Source organism: Neodiprion pinetum, chromosome 2 (assembly GCF_021155775.2).
Source record: "Neodiprion pinetum isolate iyNeoPine1 chromosome 2, iyNeoPine1.2, whole genome shotgun sequence".
NCBI lineage: Eukaryota > Metazoa > Arthropoda > Insecta > Hymenoptera > Diprionidae > Neodiprion > Neodiprion pinetum.
This window is the reverse complement of record NC_060233.1, coordinates 21,706,199-21,728,925: the sequence shown is the minus strand read 5'-3', so window position 1 is coordinate 21,728,925 and position 22,727 is coordinate 21,706,199. Positions and strand designations below refer to the sequence as shown.

The 22,727-nt window shown below is 39.7% G+C and overlaps 1 protein-coding gene across 1 annotated transcript; it reads left to right on the top strand.

Moving 5' to 3' along the window:
• Window positions 1-9,427: 9,427 nt before the first annotated feature.
• On the top strand, window positions 9,428-10,837 carry LOC138190378 (uncharacterized). Its single transcript, XM_069133160.1, has one exon. The coding sequence runs from the start codon at window positions 9,428-9,430 to the stop codon at window positions 10,835-10,837; it is 1,410 nt and encodes a 469-aa protein (XP_068989261.1).
• Window positions 10,838-22,727: the final 11,890 nt, after the last annotated feature.

Here is a 22,727-nt window from a genome sequence, read left to right as displayed (position 1 = left end):
ATATTCTCGGACCGCTTCCTACAACCTATACAGGAAATAAATATGCTCTGGTTATTGCCGATTATTTTACCAAATGGCCCGAAGTGGTCCCACTTGCCAATCAAGAAGCTTCTACTGTAGCTCAAGCGTTCGTTAGCGAGTTTATCTGTAGACACGGAGTTCCTCTAGAACTTCATACTGATCACGGCCGAAATTTTGAGTCAAGCTTGATGGAAAAGGTTACCCATATTTTAGGGGTTAGAAAGACTCGTGCGACTCTTTTGCATCCGCAATCTGACGGCATGATAGAACGTCTGAATAGAACCTTCCCACAATATTCGTCGTTCTTCGTAGAACAGAGTCAAAGAGACTGGGACTCTTGGATCACTTTCTTTCTCTTGTCTTACTGATCTGCGATTCATGAGACGACAAAACAGACGCCAGCCCTCATGCTTACTGGGAGAAATCTTCGACTTCCGTGAGATTTAGAAAAAGGCCCTGTTCCTGTGCAAAGGCAGCATGAAACAGATTATGCCTTTCTTTCACAACAACGATTAGAAGAAATTCATAGCTTTGCTAAAAGTAGAATTTCCATGGCTTCAGATTACAGAAATTAAAAACTCGTTATGATATTCGAGCCAGGGATTCAAAATTTAATCCCGGAGATTCTGTCTGGCTCTTTTAATCTCGAAGACAAAAAGGACGATGTCCAAAACTACAAAGAAATCGGGAAGGCCCTCACTTCGTAGTTAACTGGATCAATGATGTCGTTTACAGGATCCGAAAAAACCTTTACTCCACGGCAAAAGTAGTACACCTGGACCGGCTTGCTCCATTTAACGATCAACGCGAAACTGACTCTCCAAGACCTGGAACATTCTTCGAGGTTAGATCTTCAGACGTAAACCCTTATCAACTGTGATCGACCTAACCTACTTTACAGTCAGTTATCGATTGGAAAAGGAATCTTCCTTTTGGAATTCATTTGAATAAAACTCGACCGCTTACGATTATAATTATTGAAGGGAATATCGGTTGCGGAAAATCAACTTTCACCAAGAGGTTTTTAGCAGATGGCCAGGTCTGTACACTTTTAGAACCGCTTGAGGAATATCGAGACGTCGCTGGAATCAATCTTTAGATTTGATGTACCAGGACCCAGATCGGTATTGCTATCATTTTCAGTATTTCGCTCAAATGGTTATGTTAGATAGGCATCTTCAGACGACTTCATCACCAATAAAGGTGATGGAAAGGTCGGCATTCAGTAGCAATTATTTTGTGGTAATTTTCGCGACTTTGAATCTTATTTATTGATGAAAAATTTCGATTTCGAGTAGATTTAATTGTTTATTTGCGAGTCTCTCCAGAAACTTCTTTCGCCCGAGTCAGTTCCCGTTCTCGTGAGGAAGAATTAAATATTTCTTTAGAGCTTCTCAGAACTATTCATGAGGTTCATGAGGATTGGTTGATGAAAGAAACATTTTCGTCTTTATTGGCTCCCGTCTTGGTTATCAATGCAGAATCCACAGCTGACCAAGTTTATTCTAATTTTTGTTTTTCAATGTCACACGGACAAGGTTCAGCCTTTGAATTTAATACTAAAAAAATTCTTCAATCGAGGATTTGTTTTTGAAGAAATTCATTAAATTAAATATTCAAACAGTAAATCAAACAATCAGAAAATAGAAAGCGGTCTTAATAATTGTTTCTAGTTCCGTCTTGACGGACTCGCATTCTTCGCACCTTCGGTCTGCTTCTCGATATAAAAAAGGCTTTCTTCACAGTCTTTGCATGAAGTGTTGTCGTTATGGAAGGTTGCAAGAAGATCTAATTCGCAACGCAGATGTTCGGGACTGGAACTTTCAAAGATTAAAAAAAAAATCAATCAAAGATTAATAAAAGGAAATCGATTCTTATATTTACCTTTTCACATACCCGTAAATAAAACATGTTGGACATAAGAAACCGGATTTTCGTTTTTCACTTCTTCTATTGAAAAATCCGCAGGAAAATTCTTTCCATTTCCGGTCAAATTTGATTTCTATTTCTTTCTTCAAAAGATTTTGCAAACTTTGAAAATCAAACGTTTGGGCCAGTATCCTGGCGTTCATTGAATTATGAATTTCAGACATGCTTCTTGAAGATCTATTCAGATTGCAATCAATCAGATTGCTATCTTCCTTGAAGAAGATTGGATTTCCTTTTCGACGTCGATCCAGATGATTTTGATTTCTTCAAATTCATGAAGATACATAACACTGCACAACACTTACCTTTATAAAACAAGGCACATAAATTTATGAAATTCAATTTAATGCTCAACTATCTGCTGAAGGTTTTCTGTGGTTTACCTTAAGACTGTGGGAAAATGCCAGATAGTAAAAAAGAGAGTCTTTTGAATTTTTAGAGCCACAGCTCCAACTCACCTTCGAGCACTGACTGCTAGATCACTTTTACAATTGTTTTATCTTTCCTGAGTCGGGACGACTCTTTTCCTCTGGGAAGAGTAGTGTTACAAAGGGTAAAATCACCCGTTTTGCCTCCTTTTAATGATCTAGTAGTCATCATAAGATAAAAGACGTTTATAAACCTCTTATGTCTTTCAAAAGAATAAGGTTGCTGCGTCAACCAAAATTATTGTAAAAACAGTCTTGTTTCAGACTTAAAACCAGAAACACGCACCCTGCAATTGAAGCTTTTCTCAGCATTTTATTTACGCCTTTGATTTTGGTTTGATAATCAAACTCACGAATCCATATTCATTTTCGTAACGTCTAAGAACGTTACAATATAATAAATGGACAGAATATTATCCCAATACAAAATTGGGAAAATACTTCTTGACACATATGTCAAATATTGACCCTCTATTTTGATCGAATGTCCAAATATTTCAACAAATGTCAAAGAAAAACACCATCAGATCTTGACAAGAAATGGAGCTATATTTCAACAGAAGCATTATGTCAATCACATTCTATGGCACACGATAAAGCTCAACACCTGAGTGAGGCCTTCTCTCTTCTTCTATCAAATTATACCCAAGCGAATCAACAATTGGAAGACCAATTATCTCAGGCAACAAAAGATCCATCTGCAATGCAAGAAAGTGTTCATGATCTCTTAAATGATATTACAGGTGCAAAAAATTACTTTGAAGAACTGAAGAACAAAGTAACCTTTCAACAAGCATCCTTGTCATCAAAAGTTGTACCTTCTCATGTTGATAAGAGTTACAGGTCACAATCTCAACAACAAAGGGAATTCATAATTTACTATGGGGGAAAGAAGGTCAAAATTTTATCAGAAGAAACAGATAAAGAAGTAAATCAAGTTTTAATGGGTCCCTCGAGTGAGCGAATGAATGAATGAATGAATGAACGAATATGCTTCATCTAGCTTTAAGCTACTGTTGCTTTATCTGAGAGCTTACATTCAATGTTACATTTATATCTTACATCTACATCTTACACATTTATCTTACATCTATGGTTAAGCTTATCGGATTTCATTTTACTGCTTCTTAATATAACATTTTCTATTTTACAGTCTCCTTTCATCCATTACATGTTTTCTGAGTAGTCTTTTAAATACCTCTACACTTTTCGCTTCCTCTTATTCTGCTGGTAATTTATTGAATAAATCGAAGCCCGTGTAGGTTATATACTTTTGGCCTGTCGTTGTTTTGCAATGCATGATGTGTATATTTTGACGCTGTCGTGTATTGTATCCGTGCCTGCTCCCTACTATTTTCATTTCTTCTCCAAGATATTTAGGCATGAGTTCCATTTTTATTTTGTAAATAAATAAGCAAATGTTATATTTCATTCTTTCCATTATATTCATAAAGCATAGCGCATCCAGCATGTCTCTAATTCTCGTGTACCTGTCGCATCTTAAAATTGCCCGCATTGCCCTATTTTGTGTTTTCTGCATTATATCTAACCAGTACTCACTCATATTTAGCATTAATGTCTCACAGTATTCGAAATGGGGCGAGATGATGGTTTTATACACAGTGACTAATGTGAGTAAATGATACATATTTATTTAACCTATACATCCAGTTTACTTTCTGCGTGACTTTTTTGACCATGTACGTCGCCAGTTCGTTAAATTTTAAGTTTTTTTCGATTATTACACCAAGGTATTTCATTTCTTTAACTTCTTCTATTTGTTTGATTTCTACTTTTATAATACAGTCCCTATTTCTATGAGGTTTTCGGTAGTCGTGAAGTATCATAAATTTAGTTTGGTTTGTGTTTAATCTTCACCTATTTTTGTACAACCACCGACTTATATTTTTGAAGTTATACTTCTTTAGGCGCGTTATGAAAAACTGATGAGAGTGAAATTTCAAGATGCGCGCGCATCACTGTAACACAAAATTGTAACACAAAATTAACAGGATGAAGTTGCCCACTCAACCGAATTCAATTTCAAGATGCGCGCGCATCACTGTAACACAAAATTAACAGGATGAAGTTGCCCACTCAACCGAATTCATTAAGTCTCGAAAAATTTGTGAATATTAGTGAAAAAATTGTGCTAAAATACTTTTTCAAGTGCTCCAATATAATTGAGGTTAGTTATCCGTATGAATTATTTATTGATATGAATTAAAATATCATTATTTAATATAATTAATACTAAATATTATTAAATTATCAATGTTGAATATTTATCATTGGTTTTTTAATATTTACAAAATAAAGAAACAAATTTAATAGAACATCTAATAAAAAGTTCGTGACAAAAATTTAATAGATTATTTAAATATAATGTAAGACATCCGTTATTTGTTTTATTGTTTTTTATTACATACTTCTTTTCTTTATCATTGTGGGACAGAAGATTTTGACATGTTGTGTATTTTTTAATGATGCCAGAGAAGTATAACTTCTCACGCGCGTACATAAGTACACGCACCCATTTTTTTTTAAATTGTCATTCAATTTTCTTTCTATTTCGCATTTGTCACTACCACCTACATATATTACGGTATCGTCAGCAAATATTTTACATTCACAATATTTCAATTGATTTATAATGTAATTTATGTACAGTACAAAAAGGATTGGACTGAGCACCGAGCCTTGCGGTACACCATGTTTTGTCACCAGTTTTTTTGACATAAGTCTCCATATTTAACTTGCTCCGTCCGTGTACTCAAATGGGAATGAAACCATTTTAACACCACTCCTTTGATTCCATATTTTTCCATTTGTATAAGCAACATCTATCGATCGACCATGTCGGAAGCTCTCTTAAAATCTAGGAATACTACTCCAACCTTTTCGTTCTGATCTACACTTTTTTTCCAACCGATTATCACTTTCTGTAATGCAGTCTCACAAGAGAAGCCTTCCCGGAAACCCGACTATTCGTCAATTAGTATATTGTTCCTTTAAATGCTGTCAATAGATTGATTTTTTACCGCTATTTCTGGAATTTTTTCTTACACTGGCAGCATGTTTATGGGCCGGTGCTCTTCCGCCTTATTACTGCCTGTTACTTTCGGGATCGGCACTACTGTCGATGTTTTCCACGTTTCCGGGAAGACTCCTTCCTGCATCGATTTATTTACAAGCATAAGCATTATACTCTCTACGCTTCTCCACGCTATCTTTGATGTCTCTGTGCTAATCCCTTCTTCTGTTCCATTTTTGTTTTTTAATCCTGTCACTATTTTATCAATGTTTTCTTTCGTTACCTCTGCAAAATTTTTAATTATATCTGCATTTCGCATACTTATGTTTATATCAGTGTCAATGTCGTATTCACTGTCATCTTGTCCATGATTCCAAATGTCGTCTACACTGTTTAAAAAGAAATCGTTTAATTTATTGGCTATCCTTTTTGCCTATACATATGTTTTCATCAAACTGTATTCCTTTGTGCTTTTCTTATTTTTTTTTCCCCTCCCTTTACTGTTTTCAACGTTTTCCACATTCTTTTCGGATCTGCTTTAACCGAGTCAATATTTTCTTCCTGGAACTGTCTTTTGCACAGACTTGTTATTAAAACTACTTTATTACAGGAGCCACTGTAGCGCTGGTTGAGTAACCTCGTGTTTATTTATGTTGTGAATAAAATGAAAAGTTTTAAAAACAAGTAAAAATCCTACCAGTGCCGAACTGCTTTTTATTGAATTGTAACGCAGCAAAAAGTGTTTTAAACACAAAAGTACAAAAGTTCGCGTTAAATTAACTAGAATTTTAAATAAAGCCCGACATGCCAACTCTTTAAGGTTAGGTTTCTGATCAGCGCATATAAACAGACTCTAATATAAACTATCTGCTTTTAAATTTTAACCTGCAAATTAGTGTGATCGAGATTCAGGCTCTTAAACTAATCCAGATAAATAAATGCCAGTCCCGGGTTGGTCCTCGTGCGGCCAGGCGGTAGTCCTTAACCCACAAATATGGTGAACAGCAGCCCGAAACCAGACGGTGTTGTTCACAATCCCATCAACTCACCTGCCAGCTCCAAGAAACCCGGGGCTCCAATCAAAGCATTCACTTTTACTCGAGAAAGAGCCGCCTCACTTGGTGACATTAAAGATTATCTTAACAGGAAAAGGACCATTGATGATAGAGACCCCGACGACTCACCATCCGATTCAGAAGAAACAACACAAGCTGCCAAAAAGATGTTTAACCAAGCTTCCAACTCCGCTTCTCTTGTGTCAAATCCTGACGCGATGATGTCCGATTTGAGCGACACTGGTGAAGCTCTCCCCATCTCAGCCCTTCTAGGGAGGTTAACAGACCAAATTGCGCAGATGCAGTCACAGGCTAACAACAATGCTGAAGCTCTCAAAGAGCAGATCAAGAACAGTCAGCGCGAAAATCAAAATGCTATCCAAGCCATCAGAGACGACTTCCTGAAGAGCGAAAAAACATTGTTGGGCCGGATTGATAACATCTCAAAAAGGCAAGACAAACTCGAAAAGGAGCTTGAAGCACTCAAGTCCGGGAACATCTCGCTGTCCACCACAAATCCTTCCTCAGAAGCTGAAGTCAATAAGGCCAGACTCCATAAGCTGGAGGACTTGGTTAGCCAACAAGAAAAAGCTGCAAAGCGACTCAATATTATAGCCAAGAATCACAACTGGCGTGAACCTAACCTCATACACCAGATAAATGGATTCATGGAGGAAAAATTCAGCTTATTTAATGCAGTTATTGATGTTATACCAATGCGTCAAGACAGAAAAGTCTTAAAAATCAAACTCCGCTATGAAAAAGCCAAAGACACAGTAATGAATGCCAAGCGTACGGTTCTAAAGGGTTCGACCCTGTCACTAAACAATGAATACACTAATAGAGAACTTTACTGCCTAAAGAAGATTAAAGAAACCGCAGCCGACATGAGAAAAGATGGCAAAAACCCGAAGATAAAAGGTACCAGGTTGGAAATGAATAATGAATTGTTCGTTTGGGACTTTTGGGAAGACCAGCTCAAATCGTCGATAAACCGCTCCCTAAACAGCCAAAACAGTTCCATTCCCACTCCTTCACCATCCACAGATACAAAAAACTCCTAATCTTATCGTGGAATGCAAGAGGCATGCAGAATTTGTTCGGACACACATTCTCTCCGCGTCCTGATATAATCTGTCTATGCGAGACCTGGGCAACAACAGCTTTCACTCTTCCAGCAAGCCTCCAAGATTACACACTTCATATAGCTCCTGCCATTGAAGAAAAAAGCTTAGGACATGCCAGCGGCGGCATTGCTATTATTGCCAGAAAATCTCTAAACATCACCATACTGGATTCGTCAGACAGCTGGCTCATAGCAAAGGCCTCTTTCGGTCCTACCAGCATCATCATTGGGAGTATCTATTTTCGCCCTCAACGCGACATAGTATCTTCCTTGGAATTATTACAACTCGCGATTGATGAGATCACACAATCACATGAGCATCACGCCTGCTTCCTCACGGGCGACTTCAACGCACACGTTGGTCCTTTGGGCCAAATCTCCGAGGAGATCATTCTCGGAACCAACCTGACCGAGCAGAGAATCTCCAATGATCTGAGAACAGACACAAAGGGCCGCTTACTAACTAACTTTATGCTTGATAACTCTTTTATACTCCTGAATGGAAGGACGCCCAGCGACTCACCTGGCAAATTCACCTACTTTGGCAATGGACTCAGTACTATTGATTTTGTTTGGGCCAACATCCAAAGCCTGCCACTGATCAACGACATGGAGGTTTTACATGCCGAAAACCCCTCCGATCACTTTCCCCTACTTCTGACGATACTTAATCCCCACTGCACTGCCTCAGCCGAGCACGGCACAGCTACAAACAAAGTTGTCAAAACTACCTATCACTGGTTGCCGGCAAGTCGCTCGGACTTCAAACTTCAAATGCTACAATCAGCCAAAATTGCTGTGGATTTCAATAACACCCCGATAGACGCTCTTAACGAAAATTTATATAATGCCATCATCGAAAGTGCCCAACATGCAGGTATGTCTAAGAATTCATCCTCCAAGAGTTACTACAGAGAGTCACAGGAGTGGTTTGATGAAGAATGCAAATACAAAAAACACGAGCTAAAAAACCTATTCGCGCGATTCAAACAAGCAAGCTTCAAGGACCCAGAAAAGTCAGCTTACATTAGCGCCAAAAAGAATTTCAAAGCATTGGTCAAAAGCAAAAAGCGCCAGTCGCACAAGAGAGCACTGGAAACCTTGGCAAACATCAAAAACTCTGCCGACTTCTGGGCTACCATCAAGAAGCATAGAAAGAAGCATAATTCCAATGCTACTCCTATAGACATAGAAACCTGGAACTCTTTTTATGAACTGGTAACTCCGCCGAAGGAACCGGACGAAACACTATTCTACGGAGTGCTAGACCCATCACTGGACCTAGAATTTACTATCGAGGAATTAAATTCGGCATTAAAATACTCTAAATCAAACAAAGCAGCTGGTCCCGACAAAGTCAAAAGCGAGTTCTACAAATCGCTGCCATCTAACTGGAAATATTACACGCTCTGTCTATTTAATAAAATATTAGACACTGAAATTATACCTAGCAACTGGTTCTCTACTTCGATAACGATGCTCCATAAAAAAGGCGACCGTGGCGACCCCTCAAACTACAGAGGTATCGCACTCGTCAACCATATTACCAAGGTTTTTACATACATGCTAAACAAACGACTGGAAAATGGGCACGTGACACTGGAGCCATCCCTGAGTCGCAAGCTGGCTTCCAAGCCAAAAAAGGCTGCACAGATAACTTACTTAGTTTAACTTACTCTCGGCAATAAACTTCCGATTGCGTCAACCTACGGCCAAACTCTACATTCTGTTTGTGGATTTCAGGAGAGCCTTTGACTCCGTCAATCATAAGCTCCTCTGGTTAAAGCTACACAAACTGGGTGTTAGTGCAAAACTGGTCAGACTGCTTCGCAAAATGTACAGCTCTGCAACCTTCAAAATTCAAAGCAACGGCAGAACAACAAAGAACTTTAACGTCGCAGAGGGTGTCCTGCAGGGCGAAATATTGAGCCCGCTATTGTTTATCCTATTCATAGCCGACCTCGAGGATTTCTTCAGAGACAACGGAAGCATCGGTATCAATATTGATGGTAAATGCGACATACTGTCTTTGCTATACGCGGATGATCTCGCGCTACTCGCTCATACCAAGTCCGATCTCCAGAAGAAGCTAAATCTGCTTACGCAATACTGTCAATCAAACAAACTAGCAGTCAACGTTGGCAAAACCAAAATAATTTACTGCCGCTGCGCTGGTCGTCTACCAAGAGACCTGAACTTCCGCTTTGGTGATCAAAAAATCGAAATTACCGACAACTATGAGTATCTGGGTCTAACTGTCTCGGCCAGTGGATTCAGCCGCCCCACTGCAATCAATGCCATCAACAAAGCTCGTTCAGCTTTCAGCTCAGTCACCGGAATCATCTTCTCAACCAAAACCGACTCTGTGCCGTGCATTATGAAACTCTTTGACAGCATCGTTCAAGCTACTCTCCTATATGCCTCACCCATACGGGCACTATCGAACCTTGATCTCATAGAGAAGATTCAATGTGAGTTCTTCAAACGAGTTTTCGGCCTGCCAAAGACTACTGCCGGTGCTCTCTTAAGAGTGGAACTAGGACGGCCTAGACTAGCGTACTTCGTACTGAAGGCAACCTGGGACTGGATCTGCAAGATTCTGGCAATGGATGATAAGCGGCTACCAAAGATCTGCCTTAAACGTATGAGCAGTCTCTCCCAGGCTGCACAATCCAAGGCTAAATTCAATTGGCTTTGTCATCTTCTCGAGATCATCAAAAAATACTATCCAGATATAGTACCACGTCTCGAAAAACTGGACTTACCCACATGGTGCTCATACAGGGATACGTTCCTACGCAGATACCAGAATCAAACCTGGTGGGAAGATATGCGGCTGGCCAGTAATGCCCATTACCTACAAACACCTTACACAAATAATAATCCAAGAGGCTGCTGCAAATATCTCTCCAAAAGGATGAAGCTCAACGCCACCAGACTGTTTATGCAACTAAGACTTGCCAGCAAATTTTACTTTGCATTTAAAACCTCTGGATGCTGCTATGAACTGCACTACCACTCAAAATGCCCAATCTGCAATACCAAGGAAAATGACACCATCGAACACTTCATGACTGACTGCCCAGTCCTGGCTCATCTCCGTCAGCAGTACCTGATTAATACTGGTTCTGCACCTCCTGCAATCCACGATGTTCTGAAAAATTCTGATATGCAAACTATAAAAGCTCTCAGCCTGTTCATACCTCAGGCTTGTCGTCTGAGAGCATTTATTTTAAACGAATAAATTGTCGCGTACTCTTTAGTATCACTTCGCATTCTGTCGATAACAAAAGTATATTTGTATTGCCGTTATCTTGATTGTAATAGTCTCGTTTATTACTTTGTTATTTTATTTTGTTTTATTCTATTTTACTCTGTTTTTTAAGAATCATAATTAAATGTGTCAATTAATTGTATAAGTGCCCCCTGGGCTATGGATTATGTAATTGTCCTAGAAGCTCAATAAATTAAACTTAACTAAACTTACTTTATTACAGATCGTTGTGTCCAATCGTCTATTGATTTACTGCTCGTTGCTCTTTTGTGTGCTTGGTCTCTTTGTCTACTTGGTTCTCTGACTGCATTCGTGATCCAAGGTTTACTTTGCCATCTTTTTGATATTCTCTTTTTTATAATCGGTGCAAATATGTTCATTGATTCGGTAATCCCTACCACTATATTACTCGCTATGTCATCTACACTACTATTTACATTACAAGTTTGTTCGATGTTGTCGATTATCCGGTTGTTGAAATCATGTTCTTTAAAATTAATGTAGTCTCTTCTGTAGAATTCTGTTATCTTTGCTCCATTTTCCTCATTTTCACGCAGGTCAATTTTTATAATGCCATGATCAGTAATTTTTGGAGTTGAGAGTATATTTGCATCAATGTTAAAATTTGGAAAAGCCAAGTCAATTATTGTTGATGTTTCGGTAATTCTAGTGTATCCCTTAACATATTGTTCAAGTTCTATACAAGTCATGTTTCGTATCAATCTTTTGGAAGTCATTGTCTTTTTTTAAATCTATATTAAAATCCCTTACTATGAATATATGTCCTTTGACAATTATTTTCTCGCATTCATTACTTATATCCGTGATAAATGTCCCTGTGCTTTTACTCAGCGAATGGTGTACATTACATATTGTTATGTCTTGTAACACGGCGATTAGCACCGCGTTATATGACCTCCTGACATCCCCGTTTTTCCGCCGGCAGCAAGGAACACAGGCTATCGATACGGTCATTTAAATAACGCTAAGTCTATTTACTAACGCTTTTTGATTCTGTTTCCCTTCCCAATACCTATCCCGAAATTCCTCATCTTTGAGCTGGCCGACGGAAGAAAGCGAAGATAGCAATACTCATCGACTTAAAGAGATGAGGGAATACCTCCGCAGTCTGGAACTAACTGTCAGGTGACTCAAAGCCTCGCAGGTGGTACCCGTGCCATCCTCGCAACCAGTTCCGGTTTCTACGAGGCTTTCGCCCAGTGCTCAGACGTCTTCGACGGAGCCTGATCGCCACAAATCCTGCGCCAATCTACCGGACGCCTCTAACATCGCAGAGAGTTATTATCGCCCTGGTCCGATATAACCAAAATCGGCCAGAACATCTTTGAGATCACATCTCACAATTATAGAGATGTTGATTCTGTACCGAAATCTACCGGAGAGCCCTCTGACGGCTGAACCATCGAGGCTATCACCTGAGATTCCAAGGGAAAATGGGGGGACGAGATACGGCGAACCCTGTGTGCGCTGCGAAGCCTGCCAGATGCAATACCCAGCAGCTGCTGCCACCTACGAGCCCGTAGAGAACCATTTTTGGGGGCTGCTAACGGTACCGGGACGAGTTGAGTCTCGTGACTTCTGAGGATACTGCGATCCTCTCAAGAAGCTTTTCTTGCTTGTTGGCGTTCCTTGTTCTTGCATTACCTGAATTACTTTTCGTTTGTGGTTTGGATTATTGGAATTAATTGTTACCTTTGCAAACTTGTGCATGTGACTGAACTGTGGTTCTCAAGGACTAGTTCCGGTTAAATAACGTAAGTTGGCTTTTGTTACAGCACGAACCTCCGAATAGCTTTGTCTTATCGTTTCTCTTTGTGGGCCATTTGGATTCACTAATATCGTTTCTCGGGTTTTCGTGTGGCTTATAATTATATCTTTACTAACCCTATCGACGAGCCTAACTTAATATCTTGTCTTTTCTTAAGTTTATTCTCGACTTTCACTAACGCGTACTACTATTCGGGTGATCCCTCTCCTCCCCGCACTAACGGGCAGATCGTGTCACTAATTTATCTTGTCGGTTAACGTTTAATTACGTTTTGTTCAGTTTTAAATAACGTATCTGTATTTCGAATCATTGTAATAATTGTATCTCTCCCGATTTTGTTATTGTTAGAATAGCAAGTGTGTTAATTGCGTAGTTGTAGACTATTGCGTCATAGCGTCGGTTATGGCCATCTTGTTCGCGTCCCCATTTGAATTCTGCCCCGCGCTAAATTTAGGCGGCTGAACGCAGCCGCTTGTGAGATATCGATTCTCTGCGGTAGATCGACGTAGAGCAGCGCTCGTGCGTCGCTAGGCCGCCACGGCGCAGAATTACCCCTCCTCTCCAAAGAGGCGACTCGAACAGACGCTCCGCTTTAAGCCTGCCTCCTGAATAACCGAACTCAGTCCCTGTATTCTTCAACTATTTATTACAAATTTCGCTATTCCTTATTGCCTATTATTGGGCATATTTTTATTGCTGTCAACTCATCTTGTTTTCGAATTTTATATTACTGTAATATCGTAACCTATCTGTTCAATTTAGTGCGTAGATCACGGATTGAGTAATATTAGTCAAGCGACAGCTGACCTGTGTATAGTCATCCCGGATCCCTTGTATTGTATTGAGTCCCTGTTTGTCAGCTGTATCGTTTCTATTCGTCCGTATTATCTTTTTACGAATCAACTACCTAATTTAGTTCTCTTATCAATGTTATTGTTTTTCAGTGTATCATATTCTCGTGTTTAAGAATTTCTTTTAACTTAACATCTCTTTCAACAGTTTGGCTTTTTGCCTGAATATCTGTCTGTTATTTCGTCTTTCGAATCGGATTTGTTATTTTTGCTTGCCTAAGTCTTTGTACGAATTGGGTATTTTCGAGACCAATTTCTTTGCCTTCAACAAACTAACATTGTTACTAACTTTAATTCGGCGAGTGTGTGTGATTGTGTCAATTTTCCTCTCACCGGTCCACGTTCCCATCTGCCAAATACTCAGCTACTGAGTTACCTTTTTTTCCCTTTCCTATTACCTCATCTCTTTAGGTTTATCGTGGTACATTGTACCTGGCGCCCATCAGCTTTGCGTTATTTCAAATTTATATCTCCTTTACTTTTTATTTTTATTAACGCGTCTCACGATAGCCTTATTTGTACCCTCTCTTGCTGTCGATCCATTTTTCCCGGAAGATAGCAACGATTGGTCAGTCACAGTCTTTACATGATCCCGTCAATTGAATTGTGCTGATCTGAATTCGTTGTTCTATGTTTTTAATTGTAATTATTTTGTATTTCAAATTTTCGTCAATATATGTTAAAATCCTGCCGTTCCTTCTATTTTCGGAATCACATCTTATGGGCCGTTCATAAATTATGTAAGACGTTTAGGGGAGGGGGGGTTTTGACTGAATATTATAACTTCTTACTATGAGTGAGGGGGGGGGATCTGAAATTACGTAAGATTTGAAATTAAAAATTCTACCACTTTCGCACTAAAAAATGGTATTATTGAATAGCGCCATCTGTACTTCATCTCGTTAACTCGATATTGAATCTTATAAAAATCATATGTTCTCAGTACTTCGAGACTTTCTATCATTCTATTGTTGTTCTCGTTGACCGGGGATTTCCCTGTTACTTGAAATTTTAATAATATAAGTTATTCAATTACATAATAATTATTTAGGAGTCAAACTTATTCTGGACAAACAACAAAGAAGTTTTCAAAAATGATGACAATGCTTTTGGAAAATTTATATCTCAAAACATAAATGATTTAAAACAGCTTGCTGCTCAAAAGAAAAACCAACATGCTCGGTTTTTTTTTAAACGGGTTAGTTGGCACTTTATTTCTGTATATTTTTTTAAAAATATTATCAATGTCTTAATATTATGTTTAAGTAATTGTTATCTATTAAAATCTACTCAAACAAAGTTATTAGTTATGTATATTTTCCTTTTCATTATAAACTATAATCAAAGTTATTTTAAACAGCAAAATGTATCTAGTGGACCCCTTGCTTTGATGGACAAAAACTAGACAGATTCCTCTGTGGCATTATGCTTTAGAGAAGTAGATAAGGCACACGCACTGATTTCAAAAGAGACGATTCCTGATAAATCACAATCAACATCTCATCCTACTCCAGCTCAAGATGCAATAGAAAAAAAAATTTGAGTGATGGAGAGTGAATTAAATACAAGTATTTTACGCCGGGGTTCGGGTCTTGGAGGGCTAAAGATCAGTCAAGAAATCGCCATAATGCGAAAAGACCTTGATGGAGCTAAAAAACTACTTGGAACCAAAAAACGCATCGCTGAATATCAGAAAAATTTCAGAAAAAAAAGACAGGCTTGCAAGCTTTGGAGGTGGCGCAGATGAGAGACGCCGAACTAAAATGGTAAAAAGCTGTAGAACTCTAGATGACTTGGTTAAAGAACTACAGGCGTCAGGTTTCAATCTATCACAAAGTGCTACCTATCTTCGTCTTTTACCTAGCTGCTCTAATACAACTGAAGGAAAAAAACATATAGTAACAGTTATGGTGAAATTAGCTAGAGAAACAAATGATGAACACAAAAGCCATCCAGATGGTAATTTTTGTACTGCATCTATATGTATATATGTGTGTGTGTATGTGTGTGTGAGGGTTAATGAATAAGTGAGATTAGATTGGTTACCCTACGGCGCAGTTACTAACCTGAATAATTAGAGATCGAGATGTAATGAAAGAGAAAGATATGATTGTTGGGCGCCAGACGCACATGCGTCAGAAAATAGATAATTAGAGAAAAAGATATAGATAAAGATAAGATCAGGTTCTACGACGGTTTTGCACAGCTTGCTCAGTATAGACAAGATAATGGTAGAGGGGAGGGGTTGAATCCAATATATAAAATAAGAAACAGGGGAAGCAGAAATAGTATCAAATATATTGACCAAGAAGCGATGAATCTTAATAACAAGCAAACAACTGAAGAGATTTAGATACAATTAAGATAGGTTAGATAATTAATTTACAGCCAGAGAGAAGTTAAGCGAGAGTTTCAACAAGTAACAGAACGTTTTCAGAATAAACGAGAGATATGCGTTGGCTCGCGATACTATGATTTCAGATAATAATTAACACGGTTTTATAATGAATAGGTAGAACAGAGAAAGATATACGGTACTTAAATTAAGCATTGATCAAGCAAGCCATAAAATATGAGAAGCGATTATAAGAAACATGCGGAATACAAAAATTGTAATAGTTTTCACATTACCTGAATTATCAGAGATATAACAGAGGCAGGGAATTATTAATTACGAGATAAATTCAAAGAAACAGGTCAAGTAGAGAATTATCATAAAATATAGAAACAGACAGATAATAAGTAGTCTCTAGTTTGCGGTAAGTGCGAGAAGAGAGATAATATTTGGTACGGTAAAAGATAATTTCGGGATTAAGACAAATTAAAATTACGATTAGCGGTATTAGCGAAGAAAATAATAAAAAAGATGTTATTTGATACTGCGCAATACTCCAAAGTCAAAAGAACGACGAGCGAGACCGCGCGGCGATGTGAGGTCGCTCACGCGGTACACTCACTAAGATAAATTAATCAAAGATAATAGGTGAAGAAACAGTTATGAATTAATCAGAAAAAGTATAAGGAAATAGTAATGCTCAATAGCTAAGATAAGAATTTACAATTGAACAGAACACGCTGTTATACAGCCATATTAGATATTTAGCTATTCTAGAAGAGAGAGATAATAAAATGAAGCAATAGTCACTAACAATGCGTAAGTAAGAGTCAACCAGTCGCGAAGTTACTTGCAATAAGAAATAGAAAGGGACAAGATAAGAAAAAGTAGAGAATAAGGTACGAGCCCAGGTGGCTCACGCAGACCAACTGCAAGAGAGAGAGAGAGAGAGAGAGAGAGAGAGAGAGAGAGAGAGAGAGAGAGAGATAAAGATACGATATATTGCAAGTAATTTCGTGGCTTCACAAAATAGAAAAGGAACCTCACTTACGTGAAAAGAAGATATAACAGGTACTAGAGAAGGCGATACGATAGCGGTTCAAAGAACTTTGATAGCGATAGCGAGAACACGTCTGATATTATTGAGAACTGAAGGTAGAGTGTCGAGACGAGCGATGATCCTGATTTTCGTCGTGCTGCTGTCACGTGATTCTTCCTCCAATTTGCGTTATTCTAATTGGGCCAGCAGGTCGCGTAAGTCTGTTCTACAGGTAGGCCCTCAGCTGTGTTGCATCGTTGGTGAGAGGAGAGGTCGTTCCGCTCATGTATTGCGATATTGAGGTATGCGATAATATTGCGTCACTGATCTCTTGGACTCGCGACCGATCGTATTTCACTCCTTGCTTTACTGGTACTCCCCGTTGTAGCTATTTTGTTGGCGCTGTATTCCGGCCCTCGCTCATCGGAGCCCTCATGCCGGAACGATCTGGTGGTGATGGCCCTCGACCCGGATCCCCACACTATATCCACCAGATCCACGTGGTCAGCATAGTCTAGCCTATTCTACGCCACAGCCCTTCGATAGGACGGCTCATTAAGAGAAAACCGTCCTCTATTTGATAGACAACGACTCAGTAGATGTCGTGGTCGGTTTAGCTCCAGGCTGATAAGTATCGCCGACGGGAGGCTTTGTTGTGTTTTTAATGCCTAGCCTTGTACGCCGTCTGGCGATGCATCCGAGCGGTAGAAGCATTGATTCGTGGTTCGGCTTCTGGCCGATAAGTCTTAAATAGTTGGAGGTGCTGTTTGTGCATCGCTTACGACCCTGCTCACAACTTAGATAGGCATCCATCGCGAGTGGTTTCAGCGGTATTCGTTCTTCTGTAGTCGGTTGTGGTCGGTGTTGAGCTGGTACATGACCCCTGTCAGGCAGTGTCCTGGTATCTTGAAGCGGAAGTCTCGTAGATGGTTCTCGTAGAGCGTTACAAAATGAGAAAATAGAATAGAGTTAGCTTGGTAAACAGAATTTCATTTGAAGATAACTAGTCGTTCGTTTTGGAGTATTAGCCTCAGACGTGCTTCCGTTATTCTTAGCGATATTCGTACGTAGAGAAGTGCGATAATTAAACCATGTGACAGTGTACGAAATACCACGTCACAATATATACATGTACATGTGTATTCTTTAAAGTACTCACAAAATATAGACTCGTTGGAGTCTTCAGGTTTTTCAAATGAACACCGTTTCCTTTTTTTTTCTTTTTTCTCTTTCTCACAACTCACTTTGTCAAAAACGCTTGTTTTCACACAAAGGATTTTCAAAATTACTAGAGAAGTGTCAAACCGCTGTTGGAATTTATACTACAGGAGTCGCACCCACCCTCCACCGAGCAAAAACCAGCCGGCCAATCATTCGTAGAGCATGCACCACGTGACATACAGACAAAAAAGTGATACGAGGGCAGTATAAGCTAGGAGAAAATTTTCTCAAGAGCTCACCTGCTTTTCGTTCATCGATTTTTTCCATCACATGCCCCACGCTGATTAACGACTCATGAAACTCAACAACTGTACGTGCACATTCTCGCGCCAAACACTGCTCGCTACCTGCTCTTCGTTGGCCGATTTTTCCTACCACATGTCCCACGCTGATTAACGACTTATAAAACCCAAAAACTGCATGTGCACATACCATCCGGTCAAGAGTTGGCAAGACACGATTTTTCTCACGCCAAACACTGCGTACTACCAGCTTTTCGTTGGCCGATTTTTTTTCTCGTTGCACACTCCACGCTAATATGATTGGGGATGTGCGAACTCGGACTTGCTTACTATAAAGAGATGTAAAACCCAAAAACTGTATGTGCATATATGAGCCAGTCAAGAGCGGGCAAGACAAGATTTTTTTTCACGTCAAACACTGCTCGCTACCTGCTTTTCGTCGATCGATTTTTCGCATCGCATATCCGGTACTGATTGGGGATGGGGTGTGCAGGCTCAGACCTGTATACCATAAGAATTTTTGATTCTTTGATGGTGGGGGTGGTACAAAGCTTGGCCCCCGCACCATCACACTCAAATTCTTGCGATCTATCGGCGTATATATAGGCTCAACGCATCCGATGCAGACTCACCAATCTTACACGATACGTGCAAGTCAAAAGTTACACAAAGTTCAACTTATATCAACTTCAAAGTCATGGCCGTCGAAGCGTATATGGGACGTGCGGAGCAGATGGAGAGGACGTGCAATTCGCTGAGAGAGTAACCTCCCGGAGAAGAGAATGACGCTGTCATCAATCATTGGACTGATATTGGAATTGCGAATATCCAAGTTCTGCGCGATATTTCCATGCAACGAGGAACAACCGTTGGTGCGAAAATACGGATCCAACATACGATCGCACTCCTGCAATCTTGGGTGACGAAGATCAAGAAGTTGCAGCAGTGCACAGTGGTGACGGGTGGAAATATCGGTACTCCTGCAGGTGTACAGTGGGACGATGTGGATAGTGCTTTTGCCAGCCGAAGTAGAAGGGGGTTGTCACAAATCTTCCTCAGAAAAATTTGGACGCCTTACTGAACGATGTGCAGCGCGTCGTCACCGAAAAGTTGGAGTTGGTTCTGCGCAAGGGGGGAAATGTGAAGGTTAACCTAATATTATCGTGCAAATTCGAAAATGTCAAACACGAAGAGATCTCCACCGAAGTTAAGAGCTTCAACACATCCAACGTGGCGATTCTTCTCCCATCGAGCGATATAAATGGCTGGTTCATACGTGCACAGAGTGATCTGCTATCAAAGGTGGAAGATTTCAAACATTGCGATTCCGGTTGGAGTATGATTGAGATCCTCAACATCGCTGTAAATATCAACCGCCACCAGCCTCTCGCCGCAGGAGCTTCAACATTTATCGAGCTGTCCCAAAACATTTGACATGAAAAGGCTGTGATCAACGTGAGGAACGAGGACGAAAGATGCCTTCTCTGGTCCGTCACAGCAGCCCTCCACGCGGTCAACATCAACACCGATAGGACTCACAACTATCGTCGCTATATTTCCGAGTTGGGCTGTACATGTATCAAATTCCCTGCTACTCTACATGACGTGGAAAGGCTTGAGAGATTAAATAATTTGCGCATCAATGTATATGGTATAGAATCTCAAACTTTTTGGCATCATGCAAAATCAAACAAAAGCGTCATTGTGCCAATTTATTTGAGTAAAAATTTGCATAGCGTAAACATTGACACGATCCATCTTCCAATGGTTGAGAGTAATCCGGAAGACGATATGACTGGTGAGTTTGCACCGAGATTCCAGTTCGCTTGGATTAAAGATCTTTCCCGATTGGTGAGCAAATAATTGTCCATTCATGATCACAAAACGTTTTTATGTGACAGATGTTTGTGCCACTTTAGCGCGAAACATGTCTACGACAATCACCGACAAGATTGTATTACGCTAAATAAAGTACGCATGGAGTTTCCCAAGTGTAAAGATTTAGTATTTTCCAATTTTCAAAACAAAAGAACCGTTCCATTTGTCGTATACGCCGATCTCGAATGTATATTAATCCCTGAACCTGTAGATGAATTTGAAACTCGTGAGACTTGTAAAATTCAAAAGCATATCCCGCACAGAGTAGCGTACTATGTACATTGTGCGTACGATGAGACTTCATCGGAGTTTCACGGTAAACGCGGTGTCGATTGCATAGATTGGTTTATGAAACAGATCAAATATGTATCAATTCAAGTAGAGTCACGCATCAAAAACATAATTCCGAAGACGGCTCTGACCGAAGTGCGACGCGATCATAACATGCGCGCAAAGAATTGTTATATTTGTGAAAAACCGTTTACCCTGAGGAGAAAAAGTGTAACGATCACCGTGACTTCACGGGTAAATATCGTGGTCCTGCTCATAATCAGTGTAATTTGAATTTCAGAGAGCCGCACACAATTCCAATAGTTTTCCACAATTTGTGCGGTTACGATTCTCACTTCCTAATGAAATCCCTCGTGTTAACTTTCCCCGGTAAAATCACACTGCCACCCATGAATAGGGAAAAATATATATCCTTCACGAAACGCGTCGATGGAACGATGATGCACTTGAGATTCATCGATTCGTTTCGATTCATGGCCAGCGGTATCGATAAACTTTCCACATATTTGACCGATAACGATAAACGCATAAAATGTAAATTTTATAATAACCCGACTCAGTTCAGTTCGATGACCCGCATAGGCGTTTTTCCCTATGAATACGTAGATTGTTGGAGGAAACTGGATGAAACGCGATCACCTGCAAAAAAGCATTTCTACTCGCACCTCTGCGATGCAGATATTTCAGACACCGATTACGAGTACGCGAAAACTGTTTGGGGGGAATTCCATTCAGAGTCATCAGGGGGCTATTCAAATTTATATCTGAAGACCTATGTTCTTTTGCTTGCCGATATTTTCGAGAATTTCCGCGCTAGCTGCTTCAGAACATACGATTTAGATCCGTTTCACTACTACACCGCACCGGGACTTGCTTTTGACGCAATGCTCAAGCATACTAATATAAATTTGCAACTTTTAGACAACCCTGAAATGGTGTTATTTATTGGAAGAGCCATTCGAGGCGGCGTGGCATAATCTTCGAATTGATACGCTCGGGCCAATAATAGATTCATGAGAAAAGATTTTGGTCCTAGTAACGTAGAATCATATCTCACGTGTTTTGACGTGAATAATCTGTACGGTGCAGCTATAAACGGCCATTCACCAATCGGCTCGTTCGAGTAGGAGTATCAGCACAGCGATATAATAAACCATCCGGACAATTCGCCGATCGGCTACTTTCTGGAGGTAGATTTGGACTATCCTGTAGAACTCCACGAGGATCACAAAGACTCACCTCTTTGTCCCGTATATTTTACTCCTTCAGGTAGTAAAAATGCCAAACTCGCGACCACCCTTTACCCCAAAACAAAGTATATATTGCACTATAGAAATTTGAAACAATATTCGGGTTCAGGATTAAAAGTAACGGAAGTGCACAGATTTTGAAAAATTGCACAATCTCCATGGCTCGAACCTTACATCACGCTCATTACTGACATGCCTAAGCGGTCCAGGAATGAATTTGAGAAAAACTTTCACAAACTCATGAATAACGCTGTGTTCGGCAAGACTATGGAGAATGTGCTGAATCATAAACATGTTGAATTGTTCACAAAATGGAAGGGAAAAGGTAGTGCGAGAACGCTTATTGCCCGAGCGAACTTTAACAGCTGTACCGTATTTGGCACTGATGTGGTTATCATTGAAAGTCGAAGTTTACTTCGCCGAACCTATTTACGTCGGCGCATCAATTCTAGATCTATCAAAAATCTTTCTCGTCGATTTCCATTATGATTATATAAAAACCAACTTTTCGAATAAACAAGCTAAATTGATGTATACCGACACAGACAGCCTTATACATCAATTCAATGTGCCTAAAACCTACGATATCATCAAACGTGATGTAGATACAATGTTTGATATCTCTGACTATCCACCCGACAATGTGTATGGTATTCCCCTTAAGGGCGTTGCCTATGCCTCGAAGAGCGCGCGCAAACAGAGACTCACGATTTTCCTTCTCATTTCCTCATTTTTCAAGATAATTAGGTTCTTAGGGGGTCATTTTGAAGGTAAAGGATAGATCTGTGTCACCTTTTTTGCCGAATTTTCGATTTCGCTTTCAGATTTGCGTAAAACGTACTTGAAAGTACGTTATGTTTGAAGTGAAACACAGCGGACAGTGAATTTTTTTTCGCAATTCGGCGAAAAAGGCGACACAGATCTATTCTTTATCTTCAAAATGACTCCCTGAGAACCTAAGTAT

Bases quoted from the DNA above. Each gene is read 5' to 3' on its own strand.
- LOC138190378 (XM_069133160.1), top strand. From the start codon at position 9,428: ATGTACAGCTCTGCAACCTTCAAAATTCAAAGCAACGGCAGAACAACA.